General features: G+C 40.3%; 1 protein-coding gene across 2 annotated transcripts in view; it reads right to left on the bottom strand.

Annotated features, from left to right (window-relative positions):
- LPIN1 (lipin 1) overlaps window positions 1–22787 on the bottom strand; it is a 225662-nt gene that overhangs the window by 125679 nt on the left and 77196 nt on the right. For both annotated transcript variants that reach the window (XM_033937853.1, XM_033937854.1), the window contains exon 2: window positions 3099–3299. In XM_033937853.1, the coding sequence (XP_033793744.1) occupies window positions 3099–3299 (201 nt within the window). The remainder of the gene's footprint in view (window positions 1–3098; window positions 3300–22787) is intronic.

The following is a 22787-nucleotide window of genomic DNA, read 5'->3' as shown; positions in this document are numbered from 1 at the left end:
GACGCAAATCCAGCACCCAAAATTTAGGCATGGGCTCTGCGCTAAAATGCTATCCTATATAAGATACATGCCCTTTATAAAATTACATTACATTACATTAGTGATTTCTATTCCGCTTGTGCCTAGTGCTGAAATTTTCAGGACCCATGCTTTCGTGCCGTTTATAGAATTTCCTCCCCCATCTGTATATTGAAACAAACAAAAAAAAAGACCCATTGCTGCTATCCAATCAAATACTCTAGAAAACAGAGCCATTAGTTTGTACCCAGGCAGTTGGGGGGAGGGGGGGAAGTAACTTGCCCAAGGTCTCAAGCGTTGTCGGTCAGAAAAACAGAATTTGAACCTTGGCTTCCCTACTGCCACTACTCCTAGTTTAATTTCTTTATTCATTTTTTCATATTACAACAAGTGTATCAGAAAAATACATATAATCTTATAAACACACACTTGATTTTCCTTCATGAATACCTTAAGTACAATATATCATATTTATATTCATATTTTTATAATGTTTTAGATAATATGTAAATCATTTAATATGTATGACAAATATAAATAAAATAAAAAAAGCCCCCCCAAGCCCTCCCTTCCTATTTCAGAAACTGTAACCTAATACTTCAAAATGCATTAATTAATTCATACATATTGTAAGGTAAATAAAATAATACCCACCCACATCCCCACTTAACAAATCTCTTATTATGGGAAAATGTTATTAATCATTACAAAAATCTGCTAATGGTCTCCAAATCTTCAGAAATTTACCAAAATAACCTTTGTGTTGCTATTGTGCGCTCCATTTTATATATATGGCATACCGAATTCCACCAAAAGTTATAACTTAATCTGTCATAATTTTTCCAGTTACATGTTATTTGTTGAATTGCTACTCCAGTTAATATGAATAAAAATTTATTATTATGTGATGAAATTTGACTTTTTGCTCTCATTGTTGTACCAAATAAAATAGTATCATAAGTCAAGGCTACTGGATTGTCCATCATCCTATTTATTTGAGGCCAAATTGATTTCCAAAATAATAATATATATGGACAATAGAATAAAAGATGATCTAATGTCCCAGCCTCAAGATGACAGTGCCAACATTTATTAGACTTAGAGCTATCTAATTTTTGTAAACGAACAGGGGTCCAAAAAACTCTATGCAAAAGAAAAAACCATTCAGACATTAGGGTCTATGCAAAAATCTTAACACATTAATATTTTGCACACGCTAAAAATAGCATACTATGCAGTAAATAAGGTATTTTCTTGTAGGTTTAAATAAGTCTATAGGTGCCAGCTCTGTGGGTGCCAGTGGATGCTGAACAAGCTCTTACACTGTATCTGGGAAGGGTCATTTGTATTATTACTATTACTTATAATTTCTATTGTGTTTAGCAGCCTAAATAATTTGAAATGTCAGCCCCCATAAAACCATCTAAAAATATATTAGTGGGAACCTAGTAAAAGTTAATCAACAACATATGGTCCAGCACTGCCCGGATGGAACGTCGTCTGGCTGAAGTCCATTCCAGGCTATCTAAACACCAACGGATCTGGGATCCCTTTCTCCAGCATTGTTATGCCTAGTGCTGCTGCACACTTTGTATGTTTGGCTGGTGTCTGGGTCCTGGTGATTCTTTCTGGATATGGTTCAATGTGGAATGGTCTTCCTTGTTTTTTCTTTCTAATCTGGTCTTTTGATCTGCCTTTTTGTTATGCTCTTATGATGCAGCCTGTAACCTTAGGGATATTTAGCTGGAACTTCTGTTGCTTTTCCTGTCACAATACTATCATTGTATTCCTCTTATTATATCGGTGCATTGTTCTGGCCTTGTTTGTATGTTTGAAAATTTAATGAAAATGATTGGAACAAAAAAAAAAAAAAAAATTCAACAACATATGGGAAGTGTCATGCCTGGAGTGCAGTAAAACTCAGCACCGTCTGATTAAAGTTAACCTGTTGAGTTTGGCCTTGAAAAATACCTCTCTTAAAGTTAATCAGGTATAGCCAAGTTAATGGTTACATTTTTTGAATAAACCTGTTAATCAGTAGATCTGGTTAGTAATTATCAGCCTCTAAGGTGCTGCAGCAGGATTATAATACTGCTACCAGACTTCATAACGTGCTGGTGAAGCTTCATTTCATTTTAAAATACGTATTAACTTTGCAATCAGCGTTCAAAAGACGTACTTGTTGAAGAGATGGGGAGTACAGCTTGTAGTGTTGTGTAGTACATGAGTTGAAGGAGGAATGTGGAACTTTAATTCTAGCAGCTAGCTAGTGCCTCTTGAGTTCTCGTTATAGATCGCTTTATGGACCATGCAGGCTATCTTGAAATGGATCCTTTTTTATCATCGGTAGCCAATGTAGCTGCTCTAATAGTGGACTTGCCCCCTCGTATTGGCTCCTTTCTAGAATTAGTCTTGCAGCTGTGTTTTGTAGCAGTTGCAGTCTCTGGCATTAGTAATGGCACAATATACTTAAATGTTCTTAAGTTGCTGTATAGTCTTGTACTGTCCAAAATGTTTTCCATTGTTAATGTTGGCTTGTAACCCATTCTGAGCTACTGGGAGGACGGGATAGAAATCGAAATACATAAATATAATGAGCTGCAATAATCTAGGTATGGTATTTGTCTGACTTGCCTGTTTAGATTGTAAGCTCTTTCAAGCAGGGACTGTTTTCTTATTCTTTGTGACTCTGTGCAGCCTGCGTGCACCTGGTAGTGCTATAGAAATATTTAGTAGAAGTAGTAGTAGTAGTAGTAGTAGAAGAACAGATTGTGCTACTGTCCTGAAACTGGATTTAGTCAACCTTTTTTCCTCCTTTTTTGAGGGAAAAGGGTACCTCATATTATACTCAGACCGACTTATATTCGAGTATATACAGTAGAACAGATAATGCTAATCAATAGAACACACCTAAAAAAATATATATATAATATGATTTGCATTTGAGGCTGCATTCTGCAATGCATCAAGCAATCAAAAGCTTCCGTGGGTGATTATTTGAATATATGCATATTCATTTTTAACAGTGTATGAAATAAAATATGCCCAAAAAGACCAAAGTCCATATAATATATCCTTACCACTTTCTCCCTGGAGCGAAGCACTCCCATTTTTCCAAAGCGAACATGAAAAGGTGAACACTGGAGATTGCCATTTGGCTGACGAACAACAATAACATCAATGCAGCCAGACAGGGTGGCAGGATTCAGTCCTCTGTAGAGTTCCTTCACTGTAACAAACATTTGGCCTGCTAGCTGCCCCACGTAATTCATGGTTTGAGTCTGAAAAAAAGATATGTGCCAGTATTTATATCGGATGGAAAAATCAATGCAAACATTTTGAGGGTGATCAAGCAAAGCAGTAATATGAAAAGAACACAAAGGGGGTCCCTTTCTTAAGTTGCGCTAATGGAGTGCAAGCTAACAAATTAGTGTGCATTACGTATCATGCAGCCCATAGGTGTGACGTATAGCGTATCTTAGTAAAAAGACCCAAAAGTTAGGTGGGGGTTTTTTTTTTCTAAATACATAAAGGTAAAAAATTTAAAAGATTTTGTTTTTCCTAGCAGATCTCATGAAACCTGAGAGTGGAACACTGCTCTTACTGGTTAGAGCAGTGGTTCCTAACCCTGTCCTGGAAGACCACCAGACCAATCGGGTTTTCAGGCTAGCCCTAATGAATATGCAACTTCCGTTATATGCAAATCTCTCTCATGCATATTCATTAGGGCTAGCCTGAAAACCCGATTGGCCTGGTGGTCCTCCAGGACAGGGTTGGGAACCACTGGGTTAGAGGACTAGACTGGGAACCAAGGAACACTGGTTCAATTCTCACTGTGGCTCCTTATGCTCTTAGGCAAGTCACTTGCCTGCTATTGCCTCAGATACAAACGTGAAAGGCAATTCTTTAACCTTGTGTCTTCACTTATGTGCATCAGAGGCACCAACATTGGCAGTTATGCGTGTGCAGTAAGCATACTAGGTGTTATTCCATAAGATGGTGCCTAAGGGCATAACTGCAAGTTGGGCAGGCTAAAGATGTCTCCAACTTACATATGAAGCTTATGGAATACTGTAAGTTAAATGCTCCATGAGATGTATCCATTTACATTTACCATTGAGCTGGTATAAATGGCTGTGGCTATTTTACACTCTGCCCAAAAAATGTCTTCGACTAATTACCCAAAAGAATAGATGGACTGTTCTTGAGAGTAATCCTCTTTCTAAAAGTTACTGTTCAACAACCACGCCTTGATGCAAGCTATCATTGGTCCCTTTAAACTCTCCTTTCTTCTTTATTTCCTATTTAAACAATTTTATTTCCTATATAAACAATAGGAAATAAAGTTTTATTTCCTATATAAACAATAGGAAATAAAGTTTCAAGTTTATTCATGTTTTTTGATTAAACGCTTATCTGAAGGTACTAAGCGTTGTACAAAGATTAAAAAAATAATAAGGACATTAACATTTTAAGAGATTAAATGTACATGATTCATTATGGGACAGCCACAAGAAACAGTAGGAAAAAGAGGGAGAACTACAATTTTTGAGAAAAAGTACATAGAAGGTAAATACATAAGGGGGTGGGAAGAGAAGGATTGCTGGCAAAGATATGTCAATTTTGGAGACTGCTAAAATTATCAATTTTAGAAACTGCTAAAAATGATATGTATTGTATTTTCAGTTAAAGGCATTGTATTATCAGTTAAAGGCATCTTTTAAAAAGAAAGCACTTTAAACTTTTTAAACTTCTGCAGATTTCGTTCAGTTCTTAAATATAGGGGAAGAGAATTCCAAGTCATTGGAGCTGTTACAGAGAAAATAAGAGCACGACGAGTTCCGATTATTTTCAGGGAAGGGACGTTAAGGGTGAACTGTGAAGTAGATCTAAGAGCTCTCGGGGGGGTCATACGGAATCAAAGGTCTATCTATGAATGCTGGGGCGTTGGTTTGTATAGTCTTGAAAACAAGAAGAGCAATTTTATATGTTATCCTATGTATAACAGGCAACCAATGAGCTTTTTGTAGCAATGGGGTGATGTGGTCAAATTTTTTAGAGCCTGAAATTATCTTAATTGCTGTGTTTTGAATAAGTTGGAGACGTTTTATGTCTTTTAGGTATGCCCCCTTTAATAAAGAATTGCAATAATCCAATTTAGATATTACTAGAGAATGGACTAATACGTTAAGGGAATTATCGTCGAGAAGGGGAACCAGTGATCAAATCATCCTCAACTTATTGAAACAGTTTTTAACCAACGCACTGATGTGTGAACAAAACGTAAGTTTGTTGTCTATAAGCACACCTAGAATTTTGATGGTATTAGTTAATTTAAGAGGCATATTACCAATTGAGACTGGGGCAATTAGCTGTACCCCTTCTTTCCCTGGGAAAAGCACAGTGTTAGTTTTAGAGATGCTTAAAGAAAGCATGTTGATACTTAGCCAATTGTGAATTTTGGCTAGTTTTTGGTTGATGTTAGAAATGTCATGTGGACTTATAGGATCAATAGTGTGCAGAAGTTGAAGGTCATCTTCGTAAGCATATACTGTAAACCCGATAGATTGACAAAGAGTTAGGAGAGGAGCCAGGTAAATATTAAACAGTAGAGGAGATAATATAGAACATTGCGGAATACCAGAATTCCTACTTACTTCCAGACTCTCCAACTCCTCCAATCCTGTCAGACACCAAATGACCTAACAAAACGGATCACTCAATCTAACTAATTATCCCTTCTTCATTACTCCCCATTCTAAATACCTCTGCTTTGCCTTATCGAACACTGTAGTATGTATCACTGCTGTATGTAATATCGATGTATGTAACTTACAGCAAATGTAACTTCATTGCAAATGTAACCTAGCCGTAAAAATTAACTTCACTGTAAATGCAGCGTCGCCAAAAATGTAACTTCGCTGTAAATGTACAGTCTCTTCATCTGTTAACCGCATAGAACTTCCATGGTAATGCGGTATACAAGAATAAAGTTATTATTATTATTATTATTAGTACGATAGGGTTCAGAAAGTGAGTTTTTGAAATGCACTGTTTAAAGGGACCAATGATAGCTTGCATTAAGGTTATATTGACCAGACTTAGTTCTAACGTCATAAATAGCCGCAGGCACTTGAGGTATCCCTTCTCCAACAACAGAGGATTCACCAGAGTGGTTGTTCAACTGTAACTCAAGCACAGTCCATCTATTCTTTGTGGCTATATTTAAACATTGTAAGTTTATACTAGTATAAATGTAAGTTTATACTAGTATTTTATAAACAGCATCTTGGCTTAATAGAAAAGTAACCGATGAGGGAGGGCACAATGCCCATGTGTTAATGTTTTTAATATCGTTGTGCCGTATGCTCATTCGTTTCCATTCACTGATTTCTACATAGTTAGTAGCTGAACACATTCATTGTATGAGCTGATATTTCTTTACAATGTTTGAGCATTAGATTTGCAAGTTTGTTTTTCTTCTTTTGTCTTCCTCTGTGGTTTAGCAACACAGAGGGAAAAAGAACCACAAGATTTGACTCATCGTTGCTAAAGTGAGTGAATCGCTAATAGAGATTTGAATTACAAATGTTTATGCATGATATAGAGAGGCAAATTCTACATACGGTGAAAATAAAAATTGGCGCCAGCTAGAACAGTGTATGATCCTATAAATGGTGCAGCAGCTAATAGAATCGCACTAACTACCAGTGTGTCACATAACTTTTAGGCTAAGGAAAATCAGCCTAAATACCTGCACCTAACACAGTGTGCCTAACTTTTACAGAATACACCAACCAAGTTGTACAAGCAACTCTTAATTAATGCAAATTAGTGTCAATTATGAAGTGTTAATTGCCAATTAGCAGCGCCAATTAAGCTTGTTAAACAATTACCATATTTTTCGCTCCATAAGACACACCTGACCATAAGAGGAGGAAGACAAGAAAAAAAAAAAATTCTGAACCAAATTCTCCCTGCCAGGCTCTGCACCCCACCCCACACTCCTTGCCAGGCTCTGCAGCCAGTCCCCCTTCCTGCCAGGCTCTGTACCCTGTCCCCCCTCTGGTGGTCTAGTGGGATCTATTCACAGGGCAAAGGTAGGGGAGGGACATTAGGGTGGGCAGACTAGATGGGCCGTGGCCCTTATCTGCCGTCTATTTCTATGTTTCTAGGCTGGGACACTGCACAGGGCAGGCAGGGCAGACAAGCCTAATGGCAGGCAGGGCCCCCCCACCCCAAGGCAGGCAGGCAGGGTCCCTCACCCCCCAGCAGGGCGCCACACCCCGAGGCAAGCAGGCAGCCCCACCCCAATCTTATTTTAGTTCCTCCAGCGGTCCCGCCCTTTTATGGTTTGTAAAAAATCAAAGACTAACATGGGATTATGCTAAATCGATTTCTCCTGCATGCCTCAAAATAGGGTAAACACACTCCTTTGGTTGAGAGCAGAGCAGTTAATCCTAAATCAGTAAGACATCTCTGGAAAGTCATATTCATTACTTATAAATAATCTTGGAAACATGGAGATAAAAGCCCCCATGGGGAGTCAACAGCCTAGTTCAGCCGGTGTCTCTGGCAAGATTCGCTACCCCTACTCCCGGACGACGGCTGTGCCCCAGCCCCCTTTTTAAACTGCGCTCATCTCATCCTCTAGCTCATTCCTGAAACACAGGCAAACCGCCTGTTTCTTGAAGCCTTCCCGGTTGTAAGTCCGAGGCTGGTTAAACTTAAACTTCATTATAGAGGCGCCATACCCCCCACTACCACCACCTCGTCTTCCTCCTCATGGGCCGAGCAAGAAAGTCGCGAAGGCTAGCGCGGGGCCAGCGTTGGCTGCAGAAGCCTCTCCCAGTGGCCGCCCGCGAGCCGGTACGCATGCCAAGTGGAGGTAGATGGAGGTGGGGGGAGGGGTCGTGGGTCACAAGCGATGAGAATCGGGCTGGGTGAGCCTCGCAATGGACTCCGCTGGCTGCTGGTCAGTGCTGTTCCTCAGGGAATCCGAGAGGCTCCTTCCTCCCCTTTTTGACAACTGGAGCTGTACTTTTTGCACCACTCTGACGCTGGGGGGGAGAGGGGGGGGGGTTGGAGGGTTCGCTCCATAAGACGCACCCTTATTTCCACCCATTTTGGGGGGTAGTGCGTCCTATGGAGCAAAAGATACGGTAAGTTGTGCATGCAAACTAGCTGTGTGCACCAATTTTCATGCACAATGTAAGGCGCCATGTATAAAATTTGGGAATAAAGGAATAAAGTAGATTGCATCTGCATAAAATGTCTGTTTACATTCATTTTCTTCTAGACTAATAGCAAGGAGTGTGTCTATTTGAAAACCACAGTTTTGCCTTGGCTAGTTAAGTATGGTGGGTAAACTTGTCAACTATTCATGTTTTGTTTATTCAAATAAACCATTTTACAAACAGCATTACCAGCCTCTGAAACAACAACATGAGAAAAATTTCACACTTCAAAGAACTTCTCACAGAGAAGAAGTCTAAACTTTACATATTGTCACAGCAGAGTCCACACAGAAAGGAAATTCACAGAAAGCTGAAGGTTAAGTGAACTCCTACTGCTAACAACAATGCTAAAGGGCTTTAGTAATCTTATGGAAGCCAAATGTGCTTTATTTTTATGTGATGTTTAGAGGAGGGTGTGAAACACTGAACTTTGTTTCTCAAGATAGATTTTATTACTGGCAGTATGGCAGCTAAGTCTCAGTTCACGTATCAGAAGCAGTAACAATGCAACTCCCTCGCAGCGCTCTGCCAATGTGTCAAATTTCTATTCTGGAGAGACCATCTCCACGCATGAAAAACAAAGCTGCTTAGCTGAAACAGGGTTTTTCATAAACAGCAGGATAAAATCAACCATGCAAGTGGGTATTGTTAACCTGATGGTGCTGGATAGCTAGCCCTCTCAAAGCCAATAAATAGCAAAAAAAAATTTGAGCATGTCTGTGCAGGATTTATTTCTGTGCAATGCACCCCTGTAGAGGCACTTCCGTTAGCCTGTTTTCTCCATCGACAAACATGATCAATCAGCCAGAAAAGTTGGTTCTCTTGAGTTAATGATTGCTTTTGGTGTCTGTTCACCCTTGTAGAACAAACAAAATCTTTTTTTAAAGTGATTATTGATATGGAACACATTAGGACTGACAGATTTAAAGCAACCCAAGATTTACATAGATTTGAGATAACTGATTCTACTTGAGCAAAAAAAAAAAAAAAGATAAAAGGGGTTGGGACAACTTTTCTATGAGGTAAGGCTAAAGTGGCTAGAGCTCTTCTACTTCAAGAGAAGATGGCTCAGGGGAGATATGATAGAGGTCTATAAAACACTGAGTGAAATGGAATGTTTGCTCTTTCCAAAAATATTATGACCATGGGGAATGCAATGAAACTACTAAATAGTAAATTTAAAACAAACCAGAAAATATTTTTTTCACTCACTACTACTACTACTTATCACTTAAGGCGTACTTAGCGCTGTACATTTTCACATTTATAGATGGTCCCTGCTTGGAAGAGCTTATAATCTAACTTGGACAAACAGACATGACACATAGGATTCGGGATGAAGAACCCAATATGAGAGGAGTTAGGAGTCAAATGCACTCTCAAAAAGGTGGGCTTTTAACTGGGCCTTGAACACTGCCCACTGTAGGGATTCGGGCAGCTTGTTCTAAGCATACGGCGCAGCAAGGCAGAAGGGACGGAGTCTGCAGTTGGTAGTTGAAGAGAAGGGCACAGATAGGAGGGACTTACCAGCTGAGTGGAGCTCACAGGGGGAGAGGGTGTCATAGGAAGAAATAAGTGAAGAGAGATAGGGAGGAGCAGATGAGTAAGTGGTCAGTAAGAAGAATTCGAATTGTATTCAGAAACAGATGGGAAGCCAATGAAATGACAACATGTAATTAAACTCTGAAATTTATTGCCAGAGAATGTGGTGAAAGTAGTTAGCTTAGCAGGGTTTAAAAAAGGTCTGGGTAATTTCTTAACAGAAAAGTCACATAGACAAATAGAAATATGACGGCAGATAAAGGCCTATCCATAGCATAGACAAGTGATATCTCCTCCTTTCCCTAAGAGAGATACCACTTGTCTTTATATGGCAGCTTAACCCATAGTGGAGGACCTGCAAGGCTGCCTCTAAGGGTCACCAACATCATTTTTAAACCAAACCCAGCAGGAGCAATTTGGGATAGCTCCTTTCTCAAACCTCAACCTACCAGCGATTGCAAGAAGTAGGCTCTAGAGGGCTCATGGAATGGTGGGGTGTCTTTGGGGGGAAGGAAGAAGCAAAATTCAGTTCCAGCCTGTTATAGAATACCAGTATAAATCTGGATTACACGCCAAATTTTAGACACAACCAATTATGCCATTCTATGGCTGGTCTAAATGGTGGCACCTAAACGCAACAGTTGGGCATGTAAATACAATTATTTTCTAACATGTTGTCAATGGGTTGTCCTCCAGACACTTGAATCCCTCAGGTCACTTCTGTAACTTTGGGTCACTATGGAAATCTCTGGTCCCTTTGAGTAGACTGATCCTCAACTATGTCCTGGTCACTCGAGGAAAGGCTTACCGGGGAGTTAGGAAATTGCCAACATTCAACCCTGAGAGCTCAGATAGCAATTATGACCAACCATCTTCCAAGAGGCCAAACAGCTAGTGCAGAATACTACTGTAACTTGCTGTGTCGACTACAGGAGGCACAAAGAAAAAAAGGAGAGGAAGCTGAAAAAAAGGAGTTCTCTTTTCGTAAGACAATGCATCTGCTCACAAGGTTGGCAAAAAGATGGATGTTTTGACGCAGGTGAAGTTTCAGTGCATAGACCGTCCACTATACTCACCAGATCTTGCTCCTTCTGACTAGTTCTTGTTTCCAAACCTTAAAAAGAGATTGAAAGGGTGCCAATTTTCAAGTGATTTGGAGGTGACTGCAGCAGCAGTGACCAGACATCAGAGTATTTTTTGGAAGGATTACTGAAACTTCAGACATATTGTGCCAAGCGTGTTGAACTTAGGGGTGAATATGTGGAATAACTTGTAAGTAAGTTTCATGGCTCCATGTCATTCCTTTCTTGGTTGAGCTGAGAACTTTTCAACACCCCCTCGTAAAGGCACTCCTTAAATAAGTAAAGGATACTAGAGTATAAGCCCACAAAGTCAGAGCTATTTTGTATAAAGAGTTGAACTTGTTGATAGCAAAACTAAGATATATGTTGGTGTGAAGCACTAGTCTATTTGCACTGGAAAGGCAACAAGCAGCTGCACAGATGCAGTAAGGTGAAAGTCAGTGCTACAAATCAAACCAGAGTCTCTCTGATGGCACAGACAGCACAAGCAAAGGTTGAGCACATTTGCAATTCTGATAAAACTTTCAAGGATGCCTTAATCTCGGACCTGTGCAAAAGTGCACAGAATAACTGTTGGGGTTTTTTTTAGCCCTAAAAGCCTCCAAGTAGAGTTGCAATAATCTAGATCCCTGTCACTACTCCTTTGCAGCTGAACTCTTAAAATCACTGTGTCGATAGGTAAAAGCAATATCTGAACAAGCCTGATCATTTTTTTGAGATCAAAGTTGGACAATTTCTACATAAATGATTCTCTTCTCCATCATACGAGTATCTCCTCATCTCTCTCAAGGTCCCTAAAGAGTGAGGCTAAGTATATTTGGTTGTTTCTACTTATTGGTCTCTCTGTGAAGTGCTGCGTGTGGCTGGTAGCGCTATAGAAATAATTCCTGAAAGAACGGAGCAGTCTCTATGGATATAATGCCTAGTCATCTTTTCTCCTGTGAGCAAACCTGTCTTTCTCTATTTTTAGGGTAGCAGGGTCTACAGGTTTCTGAGCCTATTGAATAGGATTCTCAGGTTGCCATCTTCTCATGGCATGCGATAGGCACCCCCAAACTGGTAAGAAAGGATATACAATTGCTTCTCCCCACGGATAAGTTTCATATTCCTCCAATCCCACAGGGTGGCATTGGATATATGGCTGTTGGAATCGTCCCTGAAGTTATATTTCAGGATGGAAGATTTGTCCAGTGTCGTACCTAGGGTATGTGGCACCCGGGGCCCATCATTTTTTGACACACACACCCCCCCCCATCTATATGAAAAATATGATTTTTAGTAACAATCCACATATCGCATAACAAGAGTGTACCTAGGAAAAGGCAGCATCTTAAACACTGCATTGAGCACTAGAACACCAACACATACATTGTAAAACTAAACAAGCCAGATCCCGCACAGTCAATGCCAACTGAAAACTATGTTCTTTTCATACACACAGAACAGAGATACACCCTCGCCCAATATGGAATAATCACAAACTAAAAATAGAAATATGTAGACAAAAGTTAAACTGAACCGCCAAGAAACCAGACCCTGGATACAATGAAACACCACAAAAACAGTAACACATGTCCTCTAATACAGTGCAAAATATAAAGATAGATGTAAATTTGAAAATAATGATACATAACAATCAACACTTTACAAATTAACAAATAAAAATAAAACAAATAATGAGAAATTAAAAAATACCATTTTATTGGACTAATCCCCGTAAGCTCGGTCCCCATTCCCGCAAACCACCTGATTCCATCCATCCACACAAGCCTTGAATTGTTTATATTAAAGTATAAAAAGAAACAATATTCTGTACAATTGTCAATTTATAAATCAGCGTCTTCTCCCCACTCTCTTTTCCCCGTTTCCCTTCAGCATCCTCAGTCCACTCTCTCTCCACTTTCCTTCAGTGCACGCACATAAAAACAAGCAAGTAATTTTATATCATTTTCATTCTATTCATTCATAGAAATTAAAGTCTAAATAATGCCAGTCACATAACAAAATATGATTTTACAAAAATAATTCCCTGCAGTCAAGCCTGCAAGGATTACTAGATGTCTTTCAGCAGCTCCCCTCCCTCCCTCCCCCTTACCTTTGTGGCCAAGTCAAAATGATCTACCAACAATAAAATTTTTAAAACACAAAGCACGCTGTACGCAGAGAAAATGTTAATTATCATTTATATTCCGCGGGTTTTCAAAGAGGTCAAGGCAGATGACTTTATGCAATGTCACCTCAGTAACAACTATACAAAAATAGACAAATATTCCCCCTCCCTTTTTATTAAACCGCGATAGCGGTTTTTAGCGCAGGGAGCTGCGCTGAATGCCCCATGCTGCTCTCAACACTCATAGGCTCCCTGCGCTAAAAAACGCTATTGCGGTTTAGTAAAAAGGGGGCCATAGTGCAAAATATAGACAGCATATATAAATTCTCAAAACGGACACATTTTGATCACTAAATTGAAAATAAAATCATTTTTCCTACCTTTGGTAATTTCATCAGTCTTTGGTTGCACTTTATTCTTCTGACTGTGCATCCAATATTTCTTCCCTTCTTTCAGCCTCCTGTATGCTTTCTCTCCTCCAGACCTCATTCCCTCCCCAAACTTTTTCTTTGTTTCACCCTGCCCCCTTCTTTCTTTTTCTCTCTCTCCATACCCCCTTTCTTTCTGTATGTCTGTTTTTCTCTCTCTCCGTGCCCCATTTCTTTCTTTCTTTCACCCTGCTCCCTTCTTTCTTTCTCTCTCCAAAAATTGGCCCCAAAATAGGGGTCCCAGTTTATATTCGGGTTGTCCCCCAGTGACCACCCGAAATCCTCCCGGACTTCCTGCAGGCCTGCCTTAGGCCAGGACAGGAGGGATCCCTCCCGTCTCCTGCCCCGGCCGACACTAACAATTACCACCCTCCCTCCTTCCCTTCCTCGCGTATCTGTTTGTTCCCTGGTGGTCCAGCGTGTATCCCCTGCTGAAATCCTCCAGAAGATTGTTCTTTTTTTTTTTTAGTTCAATAAGTTTTTTTTATTATAATTTGAATAATACATTATCCATTAATAACAGGAAAAAAAGAGAAATCTACAATCATAGTACATGATTTCATCATACATAAATCCTTTTTAAGCCCACAAAACAGGGGGGCGGGGTACTAATACAACAAGACAAAGTAAAAGAAAAGATAAAGGAAAGATTCTCAGTTCACCTAAAACAAGAAAAGTAAAAGAAAAGTAAAAGAAAAGTAAAAGAAAAGTAAAAGAAAAGATAAAGGAAGGATTCTCAACTCGACCTTCGCGAACCTTGTATCAATCCTTACTGTTATAGGGATACATGCCTCCTCAAAATCTTCGGGATGGAACAATACAGAAAAAAGAAAATAATACTATTTCTGCTCAAGTGCAACTAAAAATTGTTGCAAATGAATGGGATCCCAAAAAACATATTCAACGTCATGTAACTTAACTAAATATTTACAAGGAAATTTTAAATAAAAAGATGCCTCTAGGGCCAAAACTCTAAGCTTTAACTTCAAAAACTCTTTCCTTCTAAATTGAGTAGCTCTAGAAACATCAAGAAAAATCCTGACTAAGTCACCACAAAATTTAGTTAACCTATTTTTAAAGTAAAGTTTCATGATTAACATTTTATCTATCTCACTCATGCATGTTATGACCAGGGTGGATCAACTCTGAATCACATCTTGAGTATCTTCCAAAAATTCAGTTAAATTAATTTCTGTAGTGACCAGATGATCCACCTCTTGGGCAGATTCTTTTTTTTTTTTTTTTGAGGTACATAATAATAATTATTTATTGGGAAATTCTCCACATTGGGCAACCCCAGTATTTCTTTAAAAAAAATTTTTAACAAGATTTCAGGTGATAATAAATGAGTTACAGGGAAATTGACCAAGCAGAGATTTCTCGCTCTATTCATATTTTCCATAGATTCTATTTTAGCATGTAACACAGTAGAATCTTTAACAGCGGAGACTGAGACAGCTTGTAATGTACTACATTGAGCTTCCGTAGCATTTAAACATTTGTCCAAGCAACTTAAATTGGAATCCACATTTTCAAATTTACAAGATACAGATTGTGAAAAATCCCCCATTTGTTTCATCGTTGACCTAAGAAACCCTTTAACCCTAGTAATGCCTAACCACAAATCTTTAAGTGTAATATCTTGTGCTTCCGCCATAGGCGATTGTTCCTCCACTAGACCAGAACAATCCAGAACTTTAGGTATATCTGAAAAAACCAACTTATTAGTCTGAGTGGAGGTTACCACCTGTTCGGAGGATATAGCAGGGAATAAATTCCTGCTATCACCGGATACTGGATGAAGGGGAAGAGATCGTTCAAGACGGCTCATAGAAGCACCAGACAAAGAAGAGTTCATGTTAATTGGTACTATAGCAGAGTTTCCAGTCGCTAATGTTAAATGCCGATCCATGGGGCCAGAAATAGCTGGAGTTGAACTCTTTGGTTTAATTTTCCTTTTCCCCATGCTGACACAACCTTAACATATATAAAGTTACCATAAACGTTCTGATCCGGCTCCCTGGCACCTCGTGGCTCCAAGGGGCTCCCAAGGGGCACGCTTTAAATCCAATTTGAGACAGATCCGGTGATGTCAAGGGTCCATCTCAGTCGATGCCTACAGCTCGCCACCAACAAAAGAAACGCTGCTGTTGCGGGAGGCACGGGGGTAGCCACTACAGCACACTCTCTTTTCCCCCAGATAAGATTCTCCTGCTCCCGGTCTGTCCGCAGCGGCAGCAGCACGCTTTAAATCCAATTCGAGACGGACCCGGTGATGTCAAGGGTCCGTCTCGGTCGATGCCTGCAGCTCACCACCAACAAAAGAAACGCCGCTGTTGCGGGAGGCACGGGGGTAGCCACTACAGCACACTCTCTTTTCCCCCAGATAAGATTCTCCTGCTCCCAGAAGATTGTAAAGGTAAGTAGCCAGCAGCACACCCAGGTTGGCACGCAGCAGCGAGCTTTTCGTGCTGCCGGCCGGCCCTGCACCGCTCCTTGATAGGCTGCCGCGAAAACTGTGAATCCCGCAAGAACTTATGGCAGCCTATCAAGGAGCGGTGCAGTGATGGCCAGCAACACGAAAATCTCGCTGCTGCATGCCGGCCTGGGTGCGCCACTGGCTACTTACCTTTACAATCTTCTGAAGGATTTCAGTGTGGGATACATGCTGGACCACCAGGGAACAAACAGATACGCGAAGGAGGGAGGGTGGTAATTGTTAGTGTCGGCTGGGGCAGGAGATGGGAGGGATCCCTCCTGTCCGGCCTACCACTAGGTGGTTTAAGTTAAGGAAAATGGTTACCGGTAATCTACTGGCAGGGGCAGAGGGAAGTACGGGACAATATAGGGTTAAGGCTGCAGGGAAGGTTTCTTCAAGCTGGGCTAACCCTTGAGGGGTTCCTCAAGATACCACCACTGCCATGTTTGCACAGAGATATTCCAAACTGCAAGGAAGAGGACGAATCCCTGACGCAGCTTTTTGGTGAAATGGGGATTATCTGTTGGGTGGTGGGACACGGCAGCACACCAGAGAAGATAACAACATAAGAATTGCTGCAGCTGGGTCAGACCAGTGGTCCATCGTGCCCAGCAGTCCGCTCACGCGGCGGCCCCTAGGTCAAAGACCAGTGCTCTTAATGAGTCCATTAAATTACATTTCATCTGCCACTTGGACATCCAGTCTTCCAATTTCCTAAGGTCTGCCTGCAATTTTTCACAATCTACATGCGTTTTAACAACTTTGAACAGTTTAGGGTCCTCTGCAAATTTAATCACCTATTCGAGTCTAGCCTTACCTGCGTACATTCTGGTTCAGCAGGAACTTGTCTAATTTTGTCTTGAATCCCTGGAGGGTGTTTTCCCCTACAACAGACTCTGGAAGAGCATTCCAGTTTTCCACCACTCTCTAGGTGAAGAAGAACTTCCTTACGTTTGTACGGAATCTATCCCCTTTTAACTTTAGAGAGTGCCCTCTCGTTCTCCCTACCTTGGAGAGGGTGAACAACCTGTCTTTATCTTCAGTATTTTGAATGTTTCAATCATGTCCCCTCTCAGTCTCCTCTTTTCAAGGGAGAAGAGGCCCAGTTTGTCTAATCTCTCACTGTATGAGCATGAGCTTTAAAGTTTGCAGCTAAGTGTCCCCTGTTTTTCTACTTTGATCCTTGCTAGTGATTATGAATTGGGAACTGAACATTATGTGTTGAATAGAACTGTGTATGAATATCAGAGTGGAACCGATTCTCTTCTTGAGGGGTAATATCTTGGGACTTATAAACAGAACATTGTAGTTTCTTTTTGACTATTTAATATGTGACAAAGTGGCGGGTTTTTTTTAACCCATGAGACTGATTGATTTTTACCCCAAATGAGTGTGTGGAGGTTTATGAACTGGCAGTCGAGTTTAAACCATGGACCGACCACGCCCTTGTTTGGGGAGTAATGACGATTAAGGGAGCCACAGGTAGGTTCAGGAAGATGAGATGTAACATCAAAAAAGTATGATCCAGGATCGATGAGGCCACTTTATAGAAGGGATGGGGACCAATGCTTGAGTCTATTGAGATGGTGGACCCTGATGCTGCCTTCTGTGGATGGCAGTCCTCACTGCAGAGGGCCCTCAATGAGGTAGCTCCTAGACAGGAGAAGGCAGTTCGAAGAGAGAATGAAATGAAGTTGTGGATGACTGAGGAGCTGTTGGGGTATTGTAAGCAACTGAGAAAGGCGGAACATGATTGGCGAAAGAAAAGTATGGAGCTCTAAAGTGAATTATTTAGAGCTTTGGAATATATATATAAAAACGCAAAGGAATATATATATAAAAATGCAAAGGTCCAGGAAACAAGAACGGATTATTATCGAAGTAAGATTCTTGGGATGGTGGGCCGACCGCGTGAGTTATTTCAGCTTGTGAGAAGGTGGAGCAGTAATGAGGCTTTGTCCTTTCTCTGCTAATGAGTTTAACCTTTTTTTTATTTCAAAAGTTGCTCTCATTATTCAGAGTATTCCGGGTGGGGCCATTGGCCCTAATGTTACTTTTGAGGTTGGTGCAAAGTGGGACTCATTTGAACAAGTTGAGGAATCTGATGTAGCTATTGCTTTGAATTCTTGTAGACCAACTGCATCAACAGCGGACATATGCCCCTTGGAAGTTTTGAAGTCCCTAGGCAAGTAAATAGTTCCAAAAATTAGAGTATTGATGAATCTTTCATTGGAATGGGGGTTTGTTCCGGATATGTTAAAGAGCGCGACAGTTAGACCAGCCATTAAAGATAAGAAGTTGGGTGTCAGTGAAATGGGTAATTTCCTACCAATAGATTCGCTAATGTTATTGGCAAAAATCCTTGAAAAATTAGTCTATAGACAGCTTGATCAGTTTCTTCAGGATCATTGTATACTTGATGATAAGCAGCATGATAAGCAGCATGCCTTCCATCAGCATCACAGCACTGAGACTTAATTAGTGTTGGTGCTGGATGAACTGCAGAATGGATTAGACAGCGGTGGCCAGTATCAGGCCATCTTTCTTGACATCTCGGCCACATTTGATACATTAGATCACAGGATACTGTTACATCGTTTGGAAGCCTGAGGCATCGCTGGGATAGTTCTGGCATGGTTTGAGTCATTCCTGTTGAATTGACGACAGGAGGTGGCCATGAATGGTGAGGTTTCTCACTGTAGTAAATTAATGGCTAGTGTTCCGCAGGGTTCTGCATTTTCAGCCACGCTATTCAATCTGTACCTTCTCCCTTTGTGTAAAGTTGTGTGGGTTTTAAGGTTTCCTATTGCCTTTATGCAGACGATCTGTACCTTTATGCAGACAATCTGTACTTTCTCCCTTTGTGTAAAGTTGTGTGGGTTTTAAGGTTTCCTATTGCCTTTATGCAGACGATCTGTACCTTTATGCAGACGATCTGTACCTTCTCCCTTTGTGTAAAGTTGTGTAGGTTTTAAGGTTTCCTATTGCCTTTATGCAGACGATATCCAGCTTTTGCTCCTTGCTGAAGGAAGTTTGGGGGAGGCGGTAGAATGGTTGCAGGTGGTGATGGTGGGGGTGAAAGACTGGATGGAGGGTAGCCGGCTGAAGTTGAATGTCCAAAAAACAAAAATAAAGTGTTTTTGAAGACGCAGGTGAATGACACCCCCAACTTAATCTGACTCATTTCAACTTCTGGATACCCCCATAAGGCTTTCTGAGGAAGTTAAGTATTTGGGTGTGCTGGTGGATTTGTGATTGATATTTAAAGGCCATGTTCAGGAGCTGATACACAAAGCTTTTTTCAGGTTGCGCCTCTTTGGTAAACTTAGATCATATTTGCAGGATGGTATATTTAAGATCATTCTACAGTCTATGGTGTCAGCATGCCTTGACTACTGCAATCTTGTTCTCTTGAGCTTGCCAGCAACCACATTGAGTACTTTGCAGGTTGTGCAAAATTTGGTTGTCAGGACGTTATTTTGGTTTGGGAGGACTGAACATATGACAGAGTATTAAGTAAAGTTATACTGGTTAAAATTGGAGGATCACATATGATATAGATTGTTGGTGATGGTCTATTTGTGTGTGCATGGCCTAGCACCAGAAGGCTTGATGGGTACTATTCTTCCTTATGTCCCATTATCGAAGATGTGTTCTGTCCATCAAGCAGATTTGTTTGTTCCTGCTGTATATGGCTGCTTGGTTGAGGATGGGCTGGGGAGGGCTTCAATGGCTGGGATAGAGTAGATGGGCTGGAGCTTTGACGGAGACTTCAGTAGTTGGAACCTAAGCACAGTACCGGACAGAGCTTTGGATTCTTGCCTAGAAATAGCTAAGAAGAAGAAAAAAATTAGGTTGGGCAGACTGGATGGACCATTCGGATCTTTATCTGCCATCATTTACTATATTATTTCTGTTAAATTCTTGAGATTGAAGATGTCGAGAACAAGTATATTTTCTTGCATAGGCCCCCAGGAGTGGAACCGAGTACCCATGTATACATGACAGCAGGAAAATTTGGTAACCTTTAAGACTAGATGGACCATTTGGCCTTTATCTGCCGTCATGTTTCTAGGTTTTTGAAGAGACACTTGTTCTGCAATATGAATATGGGAATTGAGTTATGATAATGGTGTAAGCGCTGGCCGTTGATTTGTTTTTGTTTTAAATATGTATTGTTTGTGGATATATATATATATATATGTTTTAAATATTGTGTATGTTTTGTTGTGAACCGCAGGTTATAAATGAAATAAGAACAAAACAAAAATCATGCCTTTTCAAATAACGGCTAAGCTTTATTTAGATGATGCTGGCTTTTTCATATGTTTATCATTCTTGACACCCATCTGGTGTTTGTATATAAAACTTATTTTTGTTTCTGAAATCTAAATATCTTCTCTTCAAAACATTTAGAAGCCTTTTTACCAAACAGTGTAAGCACTAATGCACACTTACCACAGCAAAAAAATACTTTACCTTGGGGCATGCTCAGGTATCTCTTGGCAATTTTGGGATCGGGGCAGGTCTGGGAGCAGAGAGTGGGCATATTCTATACTATTCGGTTAGTTCAGCTACATTGTTGGATGCCGATTAGTACTTAGCACTTTAGTACTTACCACCTACAAAACAACGGCGTTAGGGGTTCACATGCTTATGGCCACATACTAATGGGAATACTAGTGCATGACCATTAGTAAGGAATACAGGAAAATCAACTATTTTACCCTTGTAAAAATGGCCTTAGCATGTGGGAATGACCCGCATAAGGACATACAAATGTCACTTTTTACAGCAATTTGGTGAAAGGGCCCCTTGGAGTAAAATTTATTTTGTTTTGCATTTCAGATTTATACACTTCTTTTTCTTTTCCATCTGTTATTTCTCTATTCTCTAATTTTCTGTCTTTATACCAGTCGTGAACCAGTTACGTTACATTTATTAACTTATAGTCCTCCTTAATCTCACAGTTCTAGGTGAATCACAGCACTATAGAAAGAGAGACCGGACAACTCCAGGAATTACAGTAAAAACACAGCAATACAACATATTGGTTAAACCGATTGACCTAAATATTTATTAAACAATAGCATTTTAAGATTCCTCTGAAAAGCTCTATAACTTAGTACCCTAAGTAGTAACTGAAGAAACTCTATCAACCCTTGCTGCCTGAAAGGCCAGCAAGCCCTCCCAAGAGTTGCAGTCTTCTAATACCACTAATACGGGGGTAGGCCAAAAGCCTCCAAACCTTCTGGTACCTGGTAGGTTCCATAAAATCTGAGCAACCAGGTAAGAAGGGGCTAAACCAAATAGCACTTTTTATAAAGTATATAATACAATGTAAATAAAATTTGTGCTTGAACGGGAAGCCAATGCACCCTAACATAATAAATAGAAATATGATCGTATTATTTCAATGAAAAAAATTAACCGCAAAGTGGTATTTTGAACTGTCTGTAGTTGTTTTATCACATTTACTGGAATAAACAAATATAAGATATTACTAATATCCCCAGAATTGAGGCTTATACCAAAAGGCAAAAATTATGCCTCTCTAAAATATTTACGGACACAGCGTAAACTGCACAAAAGCAAAAAAGATTTGTGAACCACCTTGTTAACCTGACTTGAACAGTACAGCGCCTATCTACAATCGTATCTAATAAAAAGAGGGTGGACATTAAAGGATATACCACATTCTTAACGTTTGCACCAGTTGTAGTTACTACTACTACTACTACTACTGTTATTTCTAAAACACTACCAGACATACGCAGTGCTGTTGGCAACATATTCCTCTCCATCAATAGCAACCTCGTTTTATCAGTATTAAGTTGTAACTTATGTTGAGACATCCAAATCTCTATTAAGTCAAAAATCCCAACATTATCATCGATTGAAAAGGCTATCAGAAGGAGGGTGTTATCATCTGCATAACTCTAAAAAGATACCCCCTGCTTATCTAAAATATTACCAAAGGAGATGAGATATAAATTGAACAACATAGGAGATAATGGGGAACCTTGAGGAACTGAATAATTAACCACACATCCTCTATATATTCACTGGAACCCCTCTCCCAATCCTATCCAACAGGAACAGAAAGCCAAAGCTCAAACAAAAATTTTCAAAGTGGAGAAAAAAAACCTCAGGTCTAAGATATTTCCAGCCAAATGGGTCGACCTATTGACCCACTGCTTCAAACCTAATGCATCTAATGCCTCAAACATACCCTATTTTAACCCTGCCAATTTCTGGTCAGACCACACCTGGAGTACTGTATCCAACACTGGTCTCCTTACCTAAAGAAGGATATAACCCTGCTGGAGAGGGTGCAGAGGCGAGCCACGAAACTAGTAAAAGGTATGGGAAATTTGAGCTACAAAGAACGCCTCGGAAAACTGAGCTTGTTCACCCTTGAGAAGAGAAGACTGCGAGGGGATATGATAAGAGACTTTTAAAATACTAAAAGGTTTCGACAAAATAGAGCAAGAAGCATCGTTATTCACGTTGTCAAATGTGACTCGGACAAGAGGTCATGGACTGAAATTGAGGGGCGACAGGCCCAGGACAAATGTCAGGAAGTTCTGTTTCACACTTGGAATGCTCTCCCGGAGGAGGTTATGACGGAAACCTCCATTATGGGATTCAAGTGCAAGTTGGATGCACACCTCCTTGCAAATCACATTGAGGGATATGGGTAAATAAGGTCTTCATCAGGGAACACCTAGATTGGCCTCCGCGTGTGCGGGTCGTCGGACTAGATGGACCAAAGGTCTGATTCGGTGAAGGCATTTATGTTCTTATGTTCAATCCAAGCCCCAGCAATAGGCTCAGAAATCCAGAGCTGTACTGAGCCAACACTCCCAGAGGAGAGTAGACCATACATAT

This window comes from Geotrypetes seraphini, chromosome 3, assembly GCF_902459505.1.
Source record: "Geotrypetes seraphini chromosome 3, aGeoSer1.1, whole genome shotgun sequence".
Taxonomy (NCBI): domain Eukaryota; kingdom Metazoa; phylum Chordata; class Amphibia; order Gymnophiona; family Dermophiidae; genus Geotrypetes; species Geotrypetes seraphini.
The sequence above is the reverse complement of the archived record's forward strand: the minus strand, read 5'-3'. Positions and strand labels throughout refer to the sequence as shown.